The sequence below is a fragment of the Elephas maximus genome, chromosome 1, assembly GCF_024166365.1.
Source record: "Elephas maximus indicus isolate mEleMax1 chromosome 1, mEleMax1 primary haplotype, whole genome shotgun sequence".
NCBI lineage: Eukaryota > Metazoa > Chordata > Mammalia > Proboscidea > Elephantidae > Elephas > Elephas maximus.
In genome coordinates this window covers 217590121-217615773 of record NC_064819.1, presented here as the reverse complement: position 1 = coordinate 217615773, position 25653 = coordinate 217590121, and the positions used below count along the sequence as shown (strand labels likewise).

Genomic DNA, 25653 nt, shown 5'->3' with positions numbered 1-25653 from the left:
AGGAAAATTGGAAGTCATCAAAAACGAAATGGAATCCATAAACATCAATATTCTAGGCATTAGCGAGCTGAAATAGAATGGTATTGGCCATTTTGAATTGGACAATAATATGGTCTACTGTGCCAGGAATGACAACTTGAAGAGGAATGACATCGTGTTGATTGTCAAAAAGAACATTTCAAGACCTATCCTGAAGTACAACCCTGTCGGTAATAGGATAATATCCACACGCCTACAAGGAAGGCCAGTTAATAGACTATTATTCAAATTTAAGCACCAACTTCTAAGTCCAAAGATGAAGAAATTGAAGATTTTACCAACTGCTGCAGTCTGAAATTGATCAAACATGCAATCAAGATGCATTGATAATTACTGGCAATTGGAACACAAAACTTGGAAGCAAAGAAGAAGGACAGGTAGTTGGAAAATATGGCCTTGATGATAGAAACGACTCTGGAGATTACATGATAAAATTTTGCAAGACCGACGACTTCTTCATTGCAAATACCTTTTTTCAACAAATTAAATGGCGAATATATACATGGACCTTGCCAGATGGAAAACACAGGAATCAAATGGACTACATTTGTGGAAAGAGACAATGGAAAAGCACAGTATCATCAGTCAGAACAAGCTCAGGGGCTGACTGCAGAACAGACCATCCATCAACTGCTCATATGGAAGTTCAAGTTGAAGTTGAAGAAAATAAGAACAAGTCCACAAAAGCCAATGTATGACCTTGAGTATATCCCACCTGAATTTAGAAACCATCTCAAGAATAGATTTGATGCTTTGAACACTACTAAGCAAAGACCAGAGAAGTTGTGGAATGACATCAAGGATATCATATATGAAGAAAGCAAGAGGTCGTTAAAAAGACAGAAAAGACAAAAATGGATGTCAGAAGAGACGCTGAAACTTGCCCTTGAATGTAGAGTAGCTAAAGCAAATAGAAGAAATGATGAAGTAAAATAGCGGAACGGATTTGGAAGGGCAGCTCGAGAACACAAAGTAAAGTATTATAATGAAATGTGCAAAGACCTGGAGATAGACAACCAAAAGGGAGGGATACTCTCAGCATATCTTAAGCTTGAAAGGACTGAAGAAAAAATTCAAGCTTCAAGTTGCAATATTGAAGGATTCTATGGGGAAAATAGTAAACAACACAGGAAGCATTAAAAATAGATGGAAGGGATATACAGAGTCACTGTACCAAAAAGAACTGGGTGATAGTCAACCATTTCAGGAGAACGCATATGATCAGGAACCAGTGTTAGTGAAGGAAGAAGTCTAAGCTGCACTGAAGGCACTGGCAAAAAACAAGGCTCCAGAAAATGACAGAATACCAGTTGAGATGTTTCAACAAATGGATGCAGTGCTCGAAGAGCTAACTCATCTATGCCAAGAAATCTGGAAGACAGCTACTTCATCGACTGCCTGGAAGAGACCCATGTTTGTACTCATTCCAATGGTGATCCAACAGAATGTGGAAATTAGCAAACAGCATTATTTATCATTAATATCACACACCAGTAAAGTTTTGCTGAAGATCATTCAAAAGTGGTCGTAGCAGTATGACAGGGAACTGCCAGACATTCAAGCTGGATTCAGAAGAGGATGTGGAATGACGGGTATTATTGCTGATGTCACCCTGATCTTTGCTGAAATCAAGGAATACCAGAAAGATGCTTACTTGTGTTTTACTAACTATGCAAAGGCATTCAATTGTGTGGCTCCTAACAAATGATGGATAACATTGTAAAGAATGGGAATTCCAAAACACTTAATTGTTCTCGGAGCCCTGGTGGCACAGTGGTTAAGATCTACGGCGAGCTACAGCTGCTAAGTGAAAGGTCAGCAGTTTGAATCCACCAGCCGCTTCTTGGAAACCCTATGGGGCAGTTCTATTCCATCCTATAGGGTCACTATGGATTGGAATCTACTCAACGGCAATGTTTGTTTGTTTGTTTAAGTTAACTCTGCTCATGAACACAGACCAAGTACATAGACCAAGAAGCAGTTGTTAGAACAGAACAAGCGCATACTGCATGGTTTAAAGTCAGGGTTGTATTCTTTCACCATACTTATTCAATCTGTATGCTGAGCAAATAATTCAAGAAGCTGGGTTATATGAAGAAGAGCAAGACATCAGTACTGGAGGAAGACTTATTAACAACTTGCGTTATACAGATGATAAATTCTTGCTTGCTGAAAGAGAAGATGACTTGAAGCACTTACTGATGAAGATCAAAGACCACAGACTTCACTATGGATTACACCTCAACCTAAAGAAAACAAAAATCCTTGCAAGTGGACCGATAAGCAACAACATGATAAATGGAGAGAATATTGACGTTGTCAAGGATTTCATTTTACTTGGATCCACGAACGATGCCCATGGAACATCAGTCAAGAAATCAAAGGACACATTGCATTGGGCAAATCTGCTGCAAAAGACCTCTTTAAAGCATTAAAAAGCAAAGATGTCACTTTAAGGACTTAGGTGCACCTGCCCCAAGCCATGGTGTGTTCAATGGTCTTATATGCACGTGAAAGCTGGACGATGAATAAGGAAGACCAAAGAACTGATGCCCTCAAATTATGGTGCTGGTGAAGAATATTGAATATACCATGGACTTCCAGAAGAACAAACAAATCTGTCCTGAAAGAAGCACAGCCAGAATGCTCCTTAGAAGCAAGGATGACAAGATTTCATCTCACAAACTTTGGACATGTTATCAGGAAGGATCATGTTATCGGGAGAAGGACATCATGCTTTTGAAGTGGAGGGTCAGCAAAAAGAGAAAATCTCTTATGAGAGGGATTGACACAGTGGCTGCAACAATAGGCTCAAGCATAACAATTTTGATGATGGTGCAGGACCAGGCAGTGATTCGTTCTGTCGTACATAGGGTTGCTGTGAGTTGGAACTGATTTGAGGGCACTCAGCACTGGGTTATGGGTTGGGTGACAACAAGAACAAGCAATTGCTACCTAGCGTTTAAAAAATTTCCAGATCAATGGGATGATTAGTGGTTGCTCTGCCTGCTGTTTATATGCCCTCATCTTTCCAAGAGTGGGTTCCTCCACAGGAAATCCCCATGAATAGCTAGGACAATGGTGGCATTCATAGAAGTACAGGGGATAATGGCTGTCTTGTATCCTGCCAAATCAAGGTGCCGCCCAGGTAGATGTTTCCCATATTTGAGTGTTCAGATATCCTGAGGCCACTCTGCTTTGGAATAATTCAGAATAATATTTAAACAGGACTTCAGTTACCGAATGATAGCTGAAATATGACAGAAGAAATTCAAAAAGTATGTTGGAGATAAAGTAACATATTCTATAGCCAAATGCTGACTTTGACAGCTTACGATGACATTTAAAATGAAATATTATCTACATTAAAATCAGTTTTGCTGGAAAGTATTTTTCATCCCAATGATTTTGTACCACTGGTTTCTACACGAATTGCAATGATTCAAACTATATATCTGTAAAGCAGTCATTTAAATTAGAACCAGAACCCACCTATCAGACTATTTCAAATGATTGCCCCAACTAGAACCTGGCTTACTCTTGTGGCTCTGTATCTGTGCAGCTCAATTTGTTCTTTTCTGAGGCACAAAACAACAACAACAACCAATGAGATAGGATAGTTCTTCCTGAGGCCCGGGGAATATTGTGAGGAGTTAATCAGTCATTGCACTATTGAGTCCAGCAGCACCATCTGAAAGAATCTTATAAATATTAAAAATAAAAAGAAATGTGATTCAGTGCTAAAACATAAAACTAGCCTTTACACTAGATAATGAAAAACAAGAGGAAACTGTTATTTTCTCTTTTCAGGATACTGTGGATTTTAGCAACTTAAAGAAAAACATTCAGAAACTTCTGGCATTCTGCCTTATAGTGGCTTAAAAAAAAAAAAAAAATAGATGATCTAAAGTCTTAAGCCTTTTTTCCTACAACTTTAACCCTGTCAAATTCTAGAAGCTCCAGCGAGTCTTGAAAGTTCCAACTTTGAAAGGAATCCACTCAATGGAAACTTGAGAGAGAATTTCTGGATGTTATTCTTTAAGATAATGCCTCAGTATGGCATTAAAAAAAAAAAAAGTGTCTAACTATAAAAATTACATTTAAAAATAAAAAATTGGAGTCATACTGAAAGTAGTATTTATAAGCTGAATAAGTTCTAGGCAATTACTATTCATAAAATTTGGTCTACATATCTCAATTCTTTCTCATGATTACAACCAAAGTTTCAGTGTACTTTAGTTTCTTTTTTGATCTGAGTTTCATTAGAAAATAAAATGACTTAAAGCATTTTTGAAAATGTAAAGTACAGCCCCAAATAACAAAGTATGTTATTAGCACCTACTGTAGAGTTTGAATAATTCACAAAAGTACTACTTTGATTTAAAATATTTAAGACAATTTCTCATACTGCATTTTATTTTCAACATACTGCACAATGCTTCTGAATCATGCAAAGTAATGCTTTAATAATAGTAATAAAATGTTAAGAAACTTTGTTAAAAGACCTCAGAGTTCCTTGGATTAGAGTTAGGGGAAGGAAGGATTTAGAAGAGTACCTGAAACAGGCCCTCAGGTAAATCATGGAGAAGAGAAATGCAAGGTACCAAAGAAAGGACAACACTGGGATATTTACATTTCAACCTAATGTCCACTCAATATTTTAAAATTACCTGTTTCTAACGAGCAAAATGGACATGTGTATTGAATCATAGCACCACATCATCTTGTCCTTTCATGCTTTAACATAGCAACTTCAGAACATACGGAATCTTAATAATAATAATGTGCTAGACGTCTACGAGTTCCAAAACAGGGATAGGATTTAATAAACCCAAATGTGATAGGGTGTTCGTCTAAGTAGACTGTAATCTGGTAGGCTTTACCCTTTATAAGGGAAGGAGAAAAATGATCTTCCTGTTCAAGAACACAAGACAGCTTAAAAAATCTTGGGAAATTCATACATACTATTTTTTTTTTTATGTACCCACTGAAAACCCTGGTGGTGCAGTGGTTAAGAGCTACGGCTGCTAACCAAAGAGGTTAGCAGTTCAAATCCACCAGGCGCCCCTTGGAAACTCTATGGGGCAGTTCTACTCCAACCTATAGGGTCACTATCAGTCAGAATTGACCCAATGGCAATAGGTATGTAACCCACTAAATATTACCAAATAGCATCATGGAAACATGTCAATGATGCACTATAAAGTGAAAAAGCTGGTTTCCAAATAGGACATGAAATATAATTCCACTCTAAAATATAGGACGCACATACAAACACAGAATATATGCATAGAAGAGAAACCAAAGGACAGATGTCAAAATGTTAACAGTGCCTATATCTAGGTATTTATATTATGAATATTTTAAATTTATTCCCTTTGACAATACTTTATAAATTTTACGTAATTTGTTAAGTTTTTAAGGAAAAAAGCAATTAGCATTTTTGCTTGCATTATTTTAAGACATAAGGAAGGTCATAGCAATGGCTCACCAGGCCTGGCTGCAAATTCATTTAAATCATCTTAAGAAAGGAGCCTTGGTGGCATAGTGGTTAAGAGCTTGGCTGCTAACCAAAAGGTCAGCAGTTCAAATCCACCAGCTGCTCCTTGGAAACCCTATGGGACAGTTCAGTTATGTCCTATAGAGTCACTATGGGTCAGAATCAAAACGACGGCAATGGGTTTGGTTTTAAGAAAGTATGTATGGCTTGCTTATAGGACGGAGATCTATTATTATCTAGGAATGATTTACATGACTCTCACTGAAATATATAATTTCTACACCTTTTGTCTTTTTCTTTTTCTTATAATGGAAGGAATCTATAAAAATAAATGTGACTGCGTTCTTGCTTTGTTCTAAACTATTGCCACCATCTAAGATGATTTTGTATATGTGTCAGGTCCCTTAGGTTAAGTGCCTTAAAGATAAGGAGGCTGAATCCAGGGATTGAATTTTAATTAAATTCTGGTGTTCCTGCTACCATATCGAATAATAACACACATGCGTGTGTGCGCGCACACACACACACACACACACAGAGTTAGAGAGAGAGGCCATAAATGATAACGCATTTCCTGGTCTTGACTGCTTACCATCTTCTCTAATGAAAAGATCTTCTTTTCAAACAAATAGAGAGGAGTAAAGGTAGCGTACACAACCATGTGAGGGGACTGTATTGCCGAAGAACCTGTAAAACCAAACACATATTGTATCATGAAAATTCTCGTCAAAATGGGTCTATCAATAGGTCACCCCAGAGTATTCAAATTTCTTCATGAACTTATCATTGCTGGTGAAAAGCTGGTAAATGGTTTTAAATGAATTTAACAAACTGTTAAGTCTCAGATTTGCACCTATTTTGTAGAATGGCTATCTAGTTTTACCTTTGTAAAAGTACCATTTAATTACTTCTCGTTGTGAGCTGCCATCAAGCAGATTCCGACTCATTGCAACCGCACATTTACAGAGTAGAACTGCTTCATAGGGTTTGCAAGGCTGGGACCTTTCAGAAGCAGATTGCCAGGTCTGTCTCCTGAGGTGCCTCTGGGTGGGTTCGAACTGCCAACCTTTCAGCTAGTAGTCAAGTGCTTAACCATTTGCACCATGCAGGGAGTCTTCGTTTACGTCACTGTAAAAAGTTATCGCATAAACTTTCTCTAGGTCATTGTAATGTAGAAGGGTCCAAAAATGAGTCTGTCCAAAGGGAACGGTTTTAAAATTGAAACATTTCATGGCTTTCATAGATAGAATCTTGGTTCTATTTTGAACTTAAGGCCCAAAAGTTTCTACAACATTTCAGAATGAAATAAAACATAAACAAATGAATTCGTCTATGACAAATGAAAACATAAATAACTTAGCCTGGAATGTTTAACCCTTATAGAAGTTGCTTTGGAGTATCACTTATCTGTGTATTCACTGTTCACGTGTTATTCCACATCCCTGAAATTACTACCACACCCTGGCCCCTGTGAGACACTCTCACAAGCACTGGCGTGCCAATCCCCTTCCACATGTTGCTGTAAAATAGATCCGCATAGCGAGCTTATGAAAATACCTCATGGAAGGAGGGCACTGCCAACAAACAAACACAGGAGGCTCGTGTTATTTGCGTGAAAATATCATATATTTGATTCTGGATCATTTTGTTCTGTAAAGATTCTAGTCAAACCAATAGAAGTCAATTTATTTTCCTCTCTTCTCTTTACTTTTAATGTAAAAAGTTTTATTTTCACACCTTTACAAATTCAAATAATTACATTTAACTTATTAGACAATACGTTTATAGAAGAATACCTTAGAGCCATAAAGTATAAATCAGATATAAGTCCCCAGTCTCTCTAGATGGATCAACATGTGAAATATGCCAAATTTATGGAAACATATTAAGCTTTGTACATTTTTCATGGACAACGCTGACACACATTGATCTCTTATTAACCACACTATTTATCTTGAGCACCTGGTATTTACCTAGGATACATTTGTTTGTACAGTTATTGTCTTATGTCTATTTATGCTGTCTTCCCAACTAACCTTTAGGGCATTTGTGTGCAGAAGTTGAGTTAATACTTTGGTTTAGTCCAAAAAGTGCCTTGCATGAAGTAGTAAATTTTTAAATTTGACCAATGAACTCAAGCCCAAAGCTGCAACAAAATCATTCTTTATCTTAAAGAGAATGAATGTGAAAAAAAATCCTTTGCAAGGCATCTGTAAATATTAATTATTGCCACCCCTACCAACAGATAAAACAATCTGATGTACCTACACTGAACCAGAGTTGAGTGGTCCTTGTTAGCAGGGACCAGACACCCTGTCCCCCAGTTAACTGGCTGACTGGTAAATCTAATCAAAGCCCTTCAATAACTCCTCTAGTCAACAGAAAGGTACAGAAATGTCTTAAGGCCTCAGCTCAGGGATGACAAGTAGTTGTGTAGAAGAAGGTCCTGTCAGTGAGAAATGATAAATACTGAAATAGAATTTTAAAAACCAGTTTCCTATCTATCTGTAGAACTTTCCGCTATAAAAGGGAAAGAGATTAAATGATCTTTCCAAGTCCCTTCCAGGTCAAGATTAACCAGTTGACCCTTTACCCCTTAGGAATCTATGAAAGGTAAGGGATGGCAAAAAGTAGGGTGAAGGTCTTTCTCTGAGTCTGGCTATTGAGAAGGATTAGGTTCTTTTCGTAAAAATGTGCTAGAGTTTCAGACATTAAATTTACACCCCTTTGATTTCAGGCAGGGGGAAAACAAAGACAATCGTTTTAAACATTCATAGATAATAAAACTGGAAATATAGTAAGAAGAAAAATTAAACAGATGGCCGGGATACCATAAGGAACTTGGGAATGATTCACTTGATCTAAGTTTTGGGCTTTACTTGAAGGTGGTTTAAATTAAAACAGAAAAATAATTGTATTAGTGAAGCAATTAACAGAGTGGATTGGATATGAATGGGTTGTATTACCTACAACTAAAATATCGTGTGTTCAGTTCACCACCTTTTCATATGAAAGAATCATTAACATGTAACTAGAAATCTACCATTAAGAACTCATTTTATAGCCCTCATAATGGCAGATTAGGAGGAATAACAGTAATAAAGCAAAGTCTTAGATAACAGTAGACTACAAAATATTTCGTGGACAGAAAAAAATAAAAAGTTCCAAGGTCAAAAGAAGTCCCATAGCTAAGAGAAAATGAATTGCCAGACTCATTTAACCAAAGAAAGTCATTACTTCCCGTCTTCTATCCTTTACTGAGTTTTCGATGTAATGCTTAATAATATCTCCATGACTAAATATTATTGGGAACACACCTGGAAAATGCCATTAAAAGTATGATTGATTTTAGCCTTCTGATTGGCTTTATGTTAGAAAAGAATTATTGACACAAGTGATAGCTGAAAATGTTTGCTTGAGCACAAAATTATTGTTTGTAGAAGACTAGTGATTAGAAATAAGCTTGTCCACTTGTAATAAAAAACACAACTGACAACAAGCAAAAGAAATAATGGTTTATTTGTCACATATAACAAGCAGCCTGAAGACTGATGGATGATCTGGTGGCTCAGCTACTCAATAAGGTTAGATGGATACGGGTGCTATTTGGCTGGTTTCTCTCTAACAATCACTTCCTAGGCCTAAGATTATCTCCATGTTCAAGGCAAGAGTAAGATGTGGGGGTGAGGGAGTGAGAGGGATGTCAGCTGTATCTGTGCCCTTCCACTGGGAAATACAGAAGCCTTCAGAAGACATCCATTTAAATAGATTTTACCAGAACAGGTGCAAGGGGCCACCCTTACCTGACTGTAAAGGAGATTAAAGAAATGAGTATTTCACTCGCAGCTGGGAGCATTGCCTTTCTGACAGAATCAAGGTTCTCTAATAAGGAAAAGGAAGGAGTAAGACGACAGTGTCAATCATATGTCCTAAATAGCTCAAAACAAGAATCTCGTATTAGCAAAAATACTGAGTCTCTTAGCACAAAGTTAAAAAAAAAAAAAAGCAACCAAGATGAAAAGTCAGCAAGGTTAATATTTTCTACTATTCGTCACTAATTCTATTATATGATTACTGAATATCAACATAAAGTCAATCACTGTATTATTTTCCCTGATATGGATAATATCCCTTATGACAAAATTTATCAACAATTTTATTTGTGTACTTAGATTCATTGTAATATTATCTTTTTTTATTTCTCTTTGCTAATTACTAATGAAAATTACATTAATGGTAGTAATATGATATAGAAAAGGGAGATAAAGAAGCATGAAGGTGAAAGGCCTGTATATACATTTGCCTACCCAGAATGAATGGAGAATGGGTCTCAAATGAGTATTTTTTGTTAGCAAAAACAATCACTGGAAGATCATACAATGTCATATTAGTTACATATATGATATAGATAACATGCCATTCCATGCCATATAATAATGACAGAGAAGATGAAGACAAAGATGAAGAAGAGTTTGCATTTATTGGTTTTTTTCTAGCTATGGGCACTATGAGAAGTAGTTTGCGTATATTATGTCAAGGTTCTCTGAAACTACAGCTCACCTCCTTAATGGTTAAAGGGAGATTTTGGTTAACTGCCTGGTTATTAAGAAAGTGTGAATAGGCTTTGCAGAGCTTCAAGCTCATCATTCTAAATATTTAGAGGAACAATAACAATAACCTTTGCTTCAGTAATGATGATAATTTTAACAACAACAACAATAATGACAACAATAATATTGTTTAGACTGTAGATGAGTGAGAAGGTCCTGATTTTAGAGTATATGGTATCAATATTGGTGAAGAAAATTATTAATCAACTTTTTGATAAAAGTTCCTGGGTACATAATTACTAAAACATTGTCTATAGGTGTAAATTTCACAGGAAGCTCAAACTATGCATATTTTCAAATAAATTACTCATTCAGAATTCAGCTGTCTGAAGATAGCTGAGCAGCCTGGGGTTGACTGACTGACTAGATCTTCTTCCACAATGAAACCTTCCCCAGCCCCCCTATTCTCCCATTCCTCCTCCACCGTTCACTCTTTATGACATTATTCTCTGTTACTTTCTTCAGAGCACTTATTGCTATTTGAAAGTATCTTATTTATTCAGTTACTGGTTTATGATCATTCTCTAAATCCAGATCACAAGTTCCATGGGATGAGAGCCGTGTATACATGTATGCCCAGGGCACATAATAAATGTCCAATAAATACTCCCGGATAAATACATAACCATAAATTGATTAGATGGCATGTTTAGTTATTTGAAATTAACTTGATGCTTTCCTTCTTATATTCCACTTAACTTTTTGGTAGCTTTCTTTGATTTATCTTAGAAAAACATTTTCTCTTCAAGAGAGAAAAGAGATTAAAATTCAAGTTTCAGAATTTTTTTTAAGTAAAGCATAACCTTATAGTTAAAATTCTAACTCTTCTCTAAATATTGTGCATTATAACCTTGATTGAAAACCTCTTAAATTGTAAAAGTATTTTGCTCGAAATTACATTCCAAACTGGAGATCTTAATGTCTTTCAATAAAATTTTGTAAATCTACATCTTCAGTTATAAAATACTTTGTCATAGATATTTTTTGTTATTCCAACTTTTAGATTCTTTATTATCTTAAAAACGGAGTTGGACAGTGATACAAATATTTTGAAAAATTCTGAATTTTTTAATAAAATATATGGAAACTTGGGAGTTCTAGGTGGGGTCATTAAAAAAAACAACTGTAGACACATGGGGTAAAGAAAGTGGTCTTGACATACAGATATTAATAATGTAGATAAAAATATTTTGCTCCTAATTCCAGGAATAATCACAAATTTTGTATGTACAATATTTAAGTGATAAACATGCAATATTTAAAATTCAGATATCCAAACATATTCCTGAAAACATCAGTGTGAAGTTAGGGGTAAAATTTTAAATATTTAAAAAATTTTAAATACTATCATGGACACATAACAATCAGAATGGAAGCTGGTCACAAACACTGGTATGATCATACTGGTGACTATCAGTTAAAAGGCAACCTGTAAAATCAGGATGACAATGGGATGTAAAACAGGAATCTGTAAGCTAAATTCCATAAATCCTATAAATGGGCTTCAGGAGCTCATGAGTACCTAAAAATGTCAAGTGAAACATTGCATGTATGTGTGCATAATAAGTATTTGAGAAGAGGGAAGGTTCATAATTTTCCTAAGATTACAGAAAGATTCTATTACCCCAAGAAGATAAGAACCATTTTTTAAAGATCTCAGATAATTTATATGCTGTCCATTACCTCTCTGTACATGTGTTGCCTGACTTTGTAATATTGCTGTTGTTGTTGTTAGCTGCTGTCGAATCAGCCCCATTCATGGTGACCCCATACACAACAGGATCAGATCATTGTGATCCACAGGGTTTTCACTGGCTGATTTTCAGAAGTAGATCGCCAGGCTTTTCTTCCTTTGCAATATTACAACACTAACAATGCTTTCTGGATTTTTTCTTTTTTGTTTTTTTAGATTTAAAGAAAAGCTTTTTTAGAATATCTGAAATAAATTGAATCTGGAGCTCTCTAATACCTGCTAGTGAAGTAACTAGAAATGAAACCAACCCCAGAATTTTCATACCTATCTTTCCAGATGATGGAACAAGTTTTCAATTAATTAGTATGACTGTACATTATCAATTCTAATAGTCGATACAGAAATTTAAGAAAAGAAGCTCCATTCTGGGTTGAGGAGATGACATTGGAATCGTAATCTCTAAAACTGCCATTGTAGCTCTTGAAGTATTTCCTTCAGTATTTACGAATCTTGTAAGACCTACAACTGACAGACTAATCATATGTATTTTACTGTTCAGAAGAGTTTTGCCATATTGATATGATCTAGATGTCTCATTTTACATATGATACATTTCTGTTTTGTTTCTTGTAAACATATTTCAGAAGACTCTGCTATAAAGTATGTAAGATTATAAAAAAAAATTATCACTGATTTTATTTCACATTAAAATTTTACTGTCTTAATAAATAAGTTTCAGTCTGGTGCACAATGAGACAGACCATGAACCAACCACAAAACTACTACAAAAGCCTAAAAGACATTTGTTAGTATATACATCTATATTCTCATGTGCTGTTACATCAATTTCTCAGAATTGCTAACATTTATTGAATGCTTACTCTCTGTTAAGCACTGTCCTAAGCATTTTACATGAATTAGTTCAGTTCTCACATAAGCTTTATGACTAACATCATTTTTCTGGTAAGGACACTGAGTTAGAAATAGATTAAGTAATGTGTCCAAAGATGCAAAATTAAGAAGTGCAATGTGGGGTTATAAACTCGAAGAGTATGCTCCAGGGCTCACACTCCAACTACTATACATCCTCTTTCAGTGTCTGTGGATATTAACAACTACTAAAGTTGTTGAAAACTTTTATTCTCTAGGCAAATTTAAAATGTAGCCTTTCAAAGAGATGTATAAAATTTCTGACATGAATTACAGACACCTAAGTTATGCAATTATGGATAAATCAGAACCTTTCTAGATCCGAGAGGGGGGAAAAATTACCAGAAAATATTAGAAACTTGGGCTTTGCAATAACTTATTGTTGTTGCTGAGTGCAGTCGAGTCAATTCTAGCTCATAGTGACCCCATGTGACAGAAGAACTGCCTCATAGGGTCTTCTAGGCAGTAATCTTTATGGGGGCGGATAGCCAGGTCTTTTATGCAGAGCAGCTGCTGGGTTTGAGTGCCCACCTTTCGGTTAGTAGCCAAGCACTTAACCACTGTGCCACTAAGACTCCTTAACTTATTGTTACCAAAAGATAATTCAGAATATGTTTAACAATATAGTCAATAACGTGATCACCAAATGCTCTCTTCTTCCTCCTGAGCACTTGGCCAAACTGTATTTCCTAACATTCGTAATAGCCAGATATGGCCATAGAACTGAATCGTACTTAACAGCACGTGAGCAGAAATGACACACAATGTGACTAGGTTTACCCTTAAAAACCTCACACATACAACACTCCGAGATCTTTCCCCTTCCCCTGGCATGGATCTTTAGAATTCACATGCTAAAGGTGTCACAGCCTTAAGATGGAAGCAGCAGGTGTCTCTTAAACACCATTTAGAAAAGAGATGCTTGCCAATGATTATAGCTAGTCTTAGACTTCATTTGATTGAGAAAGAACTATACATCCTGTTTGAGGCATTCGTTAGTTCCAGCAGCTAGTGTACCAATGAATACACAAACTTTGAAAATAAATATTGGAGAGAAACCTTAAAGGCCACTTTCTGAGGGTATGCAGTGGATATTAGCTAAATTATGCATAAAAAAGCATATATAAATATTTACATCATTTCTGCCATTTCAATGCCATCACTTTTAATGGCATTTTTAAAGCTGTGAGTGCCATTTTATTTTAATGACAGCTCTGATACATACACTACTTTCAGAAAATTAATGAGATAGGAGGATCTTTGTATCAAACATTCAATCCTGTCTCAGAATTAACTATAAAATACTATGTATCTAATACCAAATCTAACATAAATCATAAAAAGGCCGTGATATTTGATTCCCATAAGTCTGAATTGTAACTCAGTGAGCTTTTCACTGTTCAGGTCCATCCACGATCTCAGTTACAAGTAAACCCAAAGCCATTGCAGGAAGGTAAATTAAAACAGCACCACCTAAAACCTCCTTAGATTAACACTGTGGGAGCAGGAAGTTCAAAATGGCCACTCTCTTCACGATGCTAGATAAAATACCCCTATAGAGAGAGTGCATTCTAACACAATCTCTTATCTTCAGAATATTTAAGAATTAACAAAAGCAGAAGATAAGCTAGATAACTGGGATCTTCAAAAAATTAAACACTTATGCTCATCAAAAGACTTTAAAAAAAAAGAATAAAAACAGAATCTACAGACGGGGAAAAAATTTTTGGCTGCAACAAATCCCACAAAGGTGTAATCTCTAAAATCTGCAGGAAAATCAGCACCTCTACAACAAAAAGACAAATGCTCCAATTAAAAAATGGACAAATGATACAAACAGACACCTCACCAAAGAAGACATTCAGGTGTCTAACAGACACATGAGGAAATGCTCAGGATTACTAGCCATTAGAGAAATGCAAATTAAAACCATAATGAGATACCATCTCACCCCCGCATTACCGGCACAATAAAAAAAAAAAAAAACAGAAAATAACAAATGTTGGAGAGGCTGTGAGGAAACTGGAACTCTTATGCACTGCTGGTGGGCATGTAAAATGATACAACGATTTTGGAAAACGATATAGCACTTCCTTTAAAAGCTAGAAATAGAAATGCCATATGATCCAGCAATCCCACTCCTAGGAATATGTCCTAGAGAAATAAGATTTGTCACACAAATAGACATATGCACACCCATGTTCATTTCAGCCCTATTCATAATAGCAAAAAGATGGAAACAACCTAAGTGCCCATCAATAGATGAATGGATAAACAAACTGTCACATACACATGACAGAATACTGTATAACAATAAAGAACAATGACAAATCTTCAAAATATCTCACCACAAGGATGAATTTGAAGGGCATTATGCTAAGTGAAATAAATCAATCACAAAAGTACAAATATTGTATAAGACCACTACTATAAAAACTCATGAGAAGGTTTATACACAATAAGAAACAATCTTGTATGGTTATGAGGGAGGAGAGGAATGGGGAGGGAAAAACACTAAGTAGACCATAGACAAGTGGCAACTATGGTGAAGGGTAAGACAGTACACAATACTGGGGAAGCCAGCACAACCTGACCAAGGCAAGGTCATGGAAGCTCCATAGACACATCCAAACTCCATGAGGGACTGAATTACTGGGCGAAGGGCTGGAGACCATGATCTCAGACAACATCTAGCTTAATTGGCATACCATAGTTCATAAAGAAAATGTTCTACATCCTACTTGGTCAGTAGCATCTGGGGCCTTAAAAGCTTGCTAGCGGTCATCTAAAATACTTCACTGGTCTCACCCCGTCTGGAGCAAGGGGGAATGAAGAAAACCAAAGACACAAGGGAAAGATTAGTCCAAAGGACTAATAGACCACAGAGTGCCACAGCCGCCACGAGACTGAATTCAGAACAACTAGATAGTGCCGGGCTACCAGCACTGACTGCTCTGACAGAGATCACAATAGAGGGCCCTGGATAGAGCTGGAGAAAAATATAGAACAAAATTCTAACTCACACAAAAAAATAAACCAGACTTACTGGTCTGACAGAGACTGGAAAAACCCAGAGAATATGGCCCCCAGGTACTCTTTTAGCTCAGTAATGAAGTTACTCCTGAGGTTCGCCCTTCAGCCAAAGATTAGACAGGCCCATAAAACAAAATGAGACTAAATGGGCACACCAGCCCAGGGGCAAGGACAAGAAGGCAGGAGGAGACAGGAAAGCTGGTAATGGGGAACCCAGGTTCAAGAAGGGGAGACTGTTGACAAATTGTGTAGGTGGCAACCAATGTCACAAAACCATATATGTGCATTGTTTAATAGGGAACTAATTTGCTCTGTAAACCCTCATCTAAAATACAGTTTTAAAAAAAAAAGAACAAAGGTTTTAGCAAAAGTATGCTAAAGCGTAGCTCTACAACAAGTGCTAAGCACTTTACATGGATTTTATCACTTAACTCTCAGATACTAAGACTCTGACAACGGGTTTGGTTTTGTTTTGGTTTGGTTTTTCTTAACTGATACACAGGACAAAAGTGCACTGGCCTACGGTTGGGGAATGGGGGGGTCCTTAGAGACAACTAAACAGTCCAAAGCAGAAATATATATTAGAAATGTATTAACTAAAATGAAGGGTCTGCAATATGATGTTAGGTGAGAGAAATACAGGCCAGAGCATTTCCGCTATAAGACATGACCTGTATACAATGGAATTGTTATAAATGCATTTCTTATGTCTATCCACGTTTACTCTGTCTCGAATCGACGGCAGTGGGTTTTTTTTTTTTTTTAATCCATTCATAGGAAACCCTGGTGGCATAGTGGTTAAGTGCTATGGCTGCTAACCAAGAGGTCAGTGGTTCAAATCTGCCAGGCACTCCTTGGAAACTCTATGGGGCAGTTCTACTCTGCCCTATAGGGTCGCTATGAGTCAGAATTGACTCGACGGCAGTGGGTGGTTTTATCCAATCATAATGTGATATGCAAAAAGTGTGGCTGTCAATATCATGATATAAACAGACAACTGTTTCTAAAACTGATAGTTATTTCTTTAAAAATGTAGAAAAAGAGCTGAAAGGAGCCCTGATGTCCCATTGGTTAAGCACTTGGCTGCTAACAGAAAAAGGTCAGCAGTTTGAATCCACCAGCTACTCCATGGGGAAAGACTAGACGATCTGTTCCTGTAAAGATTTCAGCCCAGGAATCCCTACAGGGCACTGTTACTCTGTCCTATAGGGTCTCTATAAGTTGGAATCAACTAGAAAGCACACAACAACAGCAAAAGAGATGGAAGCGCACCGTGAGCAAGTGGGTGTAAGTATGCTTTCTGTTAGACTTGGTGGCCACCATCTAACTACATAAGCAAGTAGCTGTGAATTTTTATGGACGATATATTTAATCTCTTAGTGCTTTTCAGAGAAATACTTGCAAATAAACAGCAGGATCCTGCTTTACCTGAGCACTTCGGCCAAGACCGTTAGACCATAAGAACTTGGATAACTTGCCTTCTGTCTCATAGGTAGGATCTTGCCCCCGTGCATATACCCGCATCTGTGCATAAATACTACAGGCAACCTTGAACAAACTTATTTGGATATTTACAGTCAGGAAATATATTTTTATGTTCCAGAATTTTCCAACATTTTAGGAAACAACTAAAATAGTTATTATTCTAAGAGATGGCTTACAGTCTGATAGGGACTGCAGAGAGTATTGCACATCTGATGAGGGTCTTGAACCATGAAGTGAGAATTTGAATTTTTCCTTTTCCTTTTCGCCATCTTTACTCCTCTTCTTCCCAAGGTCTTTTACATCTGCTTTCTCTAACATGTTAAAAAAATTATAATAAATCTTTTCACTATAAAGCCTCAAAGTCTGTTACTTATTTAGTCAACATGTTGGGGGGGGGGGGAGGAAGGCCAAACAATAGTATTATTTAAATGTGAAACCATAGCCATGAATTTCCCAAAACTTTCATTCCCTCTAATGAGAAACATCAAAATAAAAAGGAAACTTTGGAAATCAATATGCGTTATGAAAGACGTGTAGCATTATCTGTTATCTGTTACACCTAAATTTGTTTCACAGAGATTATCATTTGAATATTGTTTCTTCATATAAAATTATAATGTCAGGCTAATTTTCTTATTTTAAAAATTAAAAAGAAAACAGAAAAAACAAAAATCAGCAAAGCATGTACTTAAAGTTGAGTCCTAAATACGGAGACTTCTCAGATCTTCCTTGTTGGGGGCCTCAAGGAAACTCAGCTGTCTGTCCCCAGGATATCTTCTGGTGGGTGCCAGATTCCAACCAACATCCAAAAACCAACTTCTTATTGCCAACATGGTTTCTGTACTAAAACCCTTGTATCCAAACCTATCCCCACCACTTGAATTCCCATTCATACATAGTTTTCTATGAAGCATGTTTTCCTTCCACTTAAAAATTCCACCCCCTCCCCCAAGATTTTTATTTTCTAATACAGTAGAACCTATGAAAGCTGGAATCTGTATAAGGCAGAAACCTTTCAGAGAAGGAAAACTCAAATATTTGCCACTAAAACGAGCAGTAGAGAAGTGTTAAGACTGCACCCTGTCAAAGGCAGAAAACTTGCAAGACCTGGTGAAACAAGGCACACCCGACAAGTTCCACATATTTCTGCCATTTCGTTCTCTGAATCACCTGCTAAATTTGTAAACACCTTTGGTCAGGTTTTTTTTAATTTGCATAAATACAAACTATGACATTAACAATGCGTAATATTCCTGAGCCGCCAAAGAAAACCTGTCTCATATGCTTGCTTTTACAGTAGATTTAACCTCTATGTTAGATATGAAAATCAAGATAACTGTAACTTCAAATACAGCATGAGAAATTTAACTGAGAAACTTAAGCATAAAAATAGGTTATTATCAGAATTTTATTTTGTGGGTTTCCTATAAATATTTGACTTAATACACACACACACACACAAACTGATCTAGGATAACAATATATGATTTTAAATGTGATTTTGAAATGATACTTTAAAACCTTTCAAACTCCTACTCAGAATACGTATTTTAGAAATAATATACAACAAAAACATAAATAAAAAATTGTACTGCTTCACATAGAAATCTGGATAGTATACAACGGTGTTTATCAAAGTATGTTTTTTGCCAACACTCTAAATAAATGTGTTGCTTCTCTGCCATTTCTTCCCACCCATCCGGCAAATCCCACTCTGAATAAACTTGGAAGCTGAGTCTTACTGGAGATAATCCTCCCCTCATTCTACAAACTTTTCCCACATCTATCTGAAGTCTCCAGGAAAATCTTTACCTTTTACCTCCGCCTCACTCTCAGCTCACAACCAGGCTATGATTGAAGCCCTTCTTCAGAAGCCCTCAACCTCTCACTACCAAACCTCCAACCACTTACATCTGTATCCATCCTCTCCTGTGCCCAGCTGTCGGAACAGAGGAGCTATTGCCCCCGCCCCCTTCCCGATTTTACTGCCAATCCCTCTACCTGGGCTCCAGAACCTGTTCCTCCTGTCTTCTCAGGAAACTTACCTGATTGCTGTCATCTCAGCTGGATACCCCTAATGGTCACTTAAAAATATTCAAGCATCCCTCTTTAATAAAATAATAATAATAATGTCCTCTCTGGACCCCATATTCCCTGCCAGCCTCTACCCCATAGCTCTCCTATTCTTTATAGTCAAACGTCTCACAGAATAGTTGATACATTATTTCACTTCCTACTTACTGTTCAGCCCTCTCAAATGTCTTCCACGCTCATCATTCGCCAATGCCCAATGACCTCCATTTCACAAAATCCAATGGAGAAATTTAACTTCTCATCATATTTCAGCTCGAAATAGTATTTGATATAGATAATTTCTCTGATTCTCGAAACACTCTTTTCCTTTGACTCAGTGCCAACTCGCACTTCTGGTTTTTCTCCAGCTTCTTGGCCATTCCTTAGCCTCCTTTGCACACTCATAATTTTATACCTAACCCTCAGATGTTTAACTCCTTTAACCCTTTTGTGAACCAATTATTTTCTGCCTTAAATTGTTTGTTGATATCATGAGTTTTCATTAATGAAAGCATGCTGAATCATTGAGTGTGTCTCAATTTTTGGTAAGTAGTATAGATTTTTTTCTTGCCCCCTCCCATAAGCCTATCCTGAGTGTTTAGGGGATACATATGAAGTACTATTAATTATACCCCAGAGTATACCCATCAGGGTCTATTGGTACATATAAAATAAAAAATTTCATAATTTGTTTTTCCTACCAAAAACTCAGACTCCTCAACAGTAATTTGTGGCACATGTCGGTTTCTTTGATTTCAAACAGTTATAAAGGTCCCTGCCTTGTGGGAGCACTTGCTGTCAATGGTGCAGCAGCTTCCCAATAAACCTTCAGAGCAAGAAAAATTACTTGGTGCCTAGAGGCTCCTACTCTCCACATTCTATACTATCTTAATATGACCTAGAAGATTTGATATGTTCTCTCCCCTGCTTACCTGTCCAAGCTCTTTTCAAGCCACTTTATCTCTCACTTCTTCTCCTCCAGCTAAATGCATTTTCCACCAGGTCCTCCAACACATCATCGTCCTGCCTAACCAGTTGCCATTGAGTCAGTTCTGACTTATGGTGACCCCACGTGTGTCAGAGTAGGAATGGTCCCACAGGGTTTTAAATAGCGGATTTTGGAGCAACCAGGTCACCAGGCCTCTCTTCTGAGGCACCTCTGGGTGGACTCGAACCTTCAACATTGTGGTTAGCAGCTGAGCACATGGACCGTTTGCACCACCCAAAGGCTTCGTTATCACTCCTAATGCCTCATAATATTTATACCTGTTATCTCCTCTGCATGGAGTAAAAGTCCCTCATCTTCCACTAGGTAATTCCCTCTCATATTTGCGGACTCACCTCAAACTTCCTTCTCGATGCCTCAGACTAGAACAACTCACCCATATAAACTTCCAATATGCTTCCTCCCATACAGCTTCCTGAATTTCCCTCCGAGGCTCATATGTTATAAACTTACATTAAAAAAAAAAAAAAAAATTACTGTCAACCCCTCTCATTAGACTATAAGCTCCAGGAGGCAAGTTTCACATTTGATTTTATTTACCATGTTATCCCCAACCCCTAAAAATATTATTGGCACTCTACTCAACAAGTCACATGTTTGAATGAATGAATGGGTGTGTGGATGGATGTTAATTTGTGAGACATGAGAAAGGGCTTTTAGGATCAAATTAACTTTAGACATACTGGGTAAAACAAATGCAGTTAAAAAAAAATGGTTTCCTTATTCCTTATCTTTCATATGATTACATCATTCCAAGAAAAGCCTATGGTAGACAGATCTCACTCACTGGGTGTATTTTTGAGGAGCACTTCAGTAATAAGTTCTGTCCAGTATACTGTGGGAAATGCTGATAGATGAGATCTCAGTAAGAGATAGTTCTGAGAAAATATGACTATGTTGTAAAATATAGGTATTTGAAAGATCATGATACGTGGCTATCAAGTGGTACAACAAGCTGAGTATTTTCTAGTATAATTCTACTTCCCTATACAAGCATTAGTGTTTATATGCACATTTATTTGAAATACTTTGGAGAATATACAAAATAAATACTTAATATATTTCCCACTTTAAAGAAAGAAATGATCCTACACTTTGGAAAACAACTTGAAATCATTTTTTTCTTCAGATTTGAAATTCCAATTTACAATAAGTTGTTGGCAAATCGTAATCTTTGTCCCATTCACATTTCCTGAAAAAAACAAAGGTATCCTTTCCCCTTTGCTGTTTTGGTCCATTTCACTCTATATACAGCACGTAAGAAAGATACAATTTTGTTGAATAGCAAATAACGTGTATATTTCACTACAATAAAAAAAAGATGTTTTTGATGAAAATTGGAAACTTAATGCCTCTTCCTACGTAACAGCATATTAATTTAGTATCATCAAAGTAGAGAATTGCTTTTGACCTTTAAAGAGAGCAAAGTATGGAACAATAATTAACAGATAATAAACAGTGTCCCAGGTCCTAAAATTCTAGAAAGGAACGATCCTGATCACATGCCTGTTTTCAAAACACTTAAGGAGTGATAATGACAACAAAGAAGTGTTAAATTCGACAATGAGTATACAGCATTTATACACAATACCCATACTGAATAACACTGATAGAAAATATCTTACCCTTTGGAACTCTGTCACTTTTCTCAGGCACTTTGAGTGTTGTCAGTGAGTTTTCCGGTTTGTTATCTCTGAAGTCTTTCCCTTCTTTTCCATCTTTCACTTCTTTCACCTCTTTGCCATCTTTTACTTCTTTCCCCAGTTCTTTTAATTTGGTATCAATCACTGTTATTTTACTTTCAGAGCCCAGCTCATTTGGAAGCTTAAATTCAGGCAATATTTCTTTCAAGAGCTCCCAGACTTTGTCCACATACCCTGGGCTTAGGCAAAAGACATCAACGTAAATTTACAAATGAAGCTTTTGACTCCACATCAAGAAATTACTGACAGAAAAATTAACCTGGCATTTCACAAAACTCATTTCAATAGTTATTTCAGTTTTTAGTTTTTAAAAAGAAAAAAAAATAGCTTTATAAATGTGTTCATTCAACAAGCTTTATCTATTGTGTGCTCGGCTTTACTGATACAAAGAGACCAAAAACATTGTTCTGGTCTCAGATCATTCAGTCATGTTATCAACCATGAAAGGGAAAAGTAGTATTTGAGCACCTAAGAAGTGCCAGGCACTTTCCCATCCATTATCATTTATGCAAAAGGTCTTTATCTTATGAGGCTTTGTGGAATTGGACAGTGCTGACCATTCTCTTCTTTAAACTCTTCTCTGAGGCTTCCATAATATCATTTTATCTGGTTTTCTCTCTATTTTTATAGAAACTATTTGCAGACTCCTTCTAATGTCCCCTTTCCTTCACACGTGGTTGTCAATTTAGGGTCACTTCCCCAAGGTTCTCCTCTTTTTGTTCTTGTAATTTTATCTACTCTTTCCTCAGTGAGTAAGCACACCCATGTTTTGAGTTCACCCGTACATGGATGTAACTTCCGAAATCATTAGCTTTAGCTCAGACCTCTCTCCTGATATCCAGACCAATGTATACAACCATAGACATCTGTCCAAAACAAATAATTAAATGACAAAACAATAAAAACATCCTTCTACTTATCATTCAGGTCAGAAAGTTGAGAATGACCAAGTCTCCTCTCCTTAAAACTATCATGCAATAAAACACCGTGCCTCTTTAATCCGACCTCATATCTTTGCAGTCTATCATCTTCACTCAATTCCTACTGCATTTCCTCAGTAGTAACCCACCCCCCACCCCCCCAAAAAAAAAAACCAAACCCATTGCCGTTGATTCTGACTTACAGTGACCCTACAGGACAGAGTAGAACTGCCCCACAGTGTCCAAAGAGCACCTGGTGGATTCAAACTCCTTTTGGTTAGTAGCCATAGCTCTTAACCACTATACCACCAGGGTTTCCTCCTCAGTAGAACCCCTCTGCAATGCCCTGTGGAATACTGCACAAGCCCATTTCCCTGCTCTAGTTTTGCCATCTGCTGGGCTGTTCCCAGAGCTAACTTCCAAAATCACTAATCTGATAAGGCCATCCTCCTGTCTAAAATCCCTCAATGACATTCTATCACTCTTAGGATGTTGTGAAAATCCCTTACCATGGCATCATGGCATAAAAGACCTCTGTCTATATGGCTCCTGCTTACCTCTCTCCCTCATACCCACCCCTCTTCTGGTATCCAGTAACACATAATCCAGTCATGTGGAACCACACGTGCTTCTGGGACTGCACTCTGCTCTCGCATATTTCCACACTATTCTTTTTTCTCTCAGTTGGCTTCCCCACCTCAATCAGCTGCATTAAATTCAACTAATTCTTTGAGGCTCAGTTCAAGCATTACTTTCTGGGAGAATGAGGCTATATGTTCCTGATCTGAGTTCCCAAACAATAGCTTATAAATTTCTAACATAGCCTTTTTTTTTTAATACATTTAAAATTACTCATTCAACAAACATTTATTAAGAACATTACTATGTGTCAGTCATTCAGTCATTTTTCTAGCATTGGGCGTACAACCTTGAACAGACTAAACAGGTCCCTGCTCTCATGGACCTTACCGTTCTATTGTATGGAGGCAGCCAACAGATAGAGGGTATAAAACATAACCGGTAGTGATAACATCCTTGACGAAAATTAATGGATGAAGGAATTGGGGAATGAATAATTCTGATTGGATGGTGAAGAAGGCTTGTTTGAGAAATTGATATTTAATTGATATTTAAGCTTGGTGAGATCTGAATGGCATACTGCACCCAGTCAAGTGAATATCTGATGGAAGCTCATTCCAGACAGAAGAAAAGAATAGCTTATGTAAAAATCCTAAGAGTCAATCAGTTTAGTGTATCTAAGAAACAGAAATAAGACCTGGATGGCCGGTGAGTGGTTGCCGAGATAGAAATGAGGTCAGGGATGAGGTCAGAGATCATGCAAGGGTTAGACAGTGAAGACGAAGGTAAAGACTTTAAAACATCATTCAAGTGTAATGGTTAGCCACAGAAAGGTTTTAAGAAGGAGATCTATATGATCCGATTTATATTTTAGAAAATTACTCTGAGTGCCATGTGAAGCATTAACTAAAAGAGGTAAGTGAGACACAGGGAGACTGGTTGAGAGGCTATAACATTAGTCCATATGAGCAATGATGGTGAGTCAATCTAGGATGATAATAATGGAGATGTAGAAAAACGAATAGATTCAGAATAAGTGGAGGAGGTACTGTTATTGGAACTCAGTGAGGGACTGCATGTGAGAAGTAAGGAAATATGAGTAATCAGGGTGATCCCTAGTTTTTAGCTTGAGTAACTAGGTAGATGGGAGTGCAATATAATGAGATGAGGCATTCAAGGAAAGGTGCAGATTTGGGAAACTGAGAATCGAGAGTTCATTTCTAGATATTTTAAATCTGAGATACATTTTTGACATTCACATAGCTGCGTCAATTAGGCAGTTGTGTACAAATACAGTCTGAGTTCAGAAAAAGGTGATTGGGCATGGAGATATAAATTTAAATGTCACTGGCAAATAGATCATTATGTAGAGTCATGGGCACACCATTTAGTGGTTGTGTGGTGGCCGAGAACTATCCAAGAAGACTGGGAAAGAGCAGCAAATAGGATAGGTGAAAAACTAGGAATCTGCTGTTGTGGAAGCCAAGTGAATTAAGTGTTGCAAAAAGGGAGTTGTTCAAGAGGGTCAAATACTGGGAATCCAAGTAAAATGGGGCTAGAGAAGTTACCACTGGATTTAGCAGTATTATAGCATTTGTTGACCTTGAGAGGAGCTATTTCACTGGTGTTCTAGAAGGAAGCACAAAAACTGGGATGAGGAAATATTGAGTGATCTGCTCTTAAGATTTAAGCCTAGGAAACACTATGGAGCAGTTCTACTCTACCCTGTAGGGTTGCTATGAGTCTGAATCAACTTGATGGCACACAAGCACAACAAAGAGATAAAGACAGTGTGTATACACCACTCATTCATTAAGATTTTCTCTGAGGAGAAAAAGCAAGATGAATTGGTGCCTAGAAAACAATTACTGGTTTCCTTGTGCATCTGTGATTTGCTTAAGGGGCTAAACTGCTTCCTATTTATCATTGGACCCCCAGTACCTAGCAAATAATGAGCATTCAGTATAGGCTTTTTTTTTTTTTTTCATTTAAACTCACAATAGCTCTGCAACTTATGTATTAAAACCTTATTTTTACTAGAGTTTTAAAGAAGTGTTAAATTTTATGAAGTCACACAACTGG

The 25653-nt window shown here is 36.9% G+C and overlaps 1 protein-coding gene across 4 annotated transcripts in view; it reads right to left on the bottom strand.

Annotated features, from left to right (window-relative positions):
* The window catches only part of ADGB (androglobin), a 229145-nt gene that overhangs the window by 143428 nt on the left and 60064 nt on the right, over positions 1-25653 (bottom strand). For 3 of the 4 annotated variants that reach the window (XM_049903119.1, XM_049903128.1, XM_049903136.1), the window contains 3 exons: positions 21995-22251; positions 17467-17601; positions 6132-6226 (listed from right to left, as the gene is read on the bottom strand). In XM_049903119.1, coding sequence (XP_049759076.1) covers positions 6132-6226; positions 17467-17601; positions 21995-22251 — 487 coding nt within the window. The remainder of the gene's footprint in view (positions 1-6131; positions 6227-17466; positions 17602-21994; positions 22252-25653) is intronic. The other variant, XM_049903146.1, reaches the window with a different exon arrangement.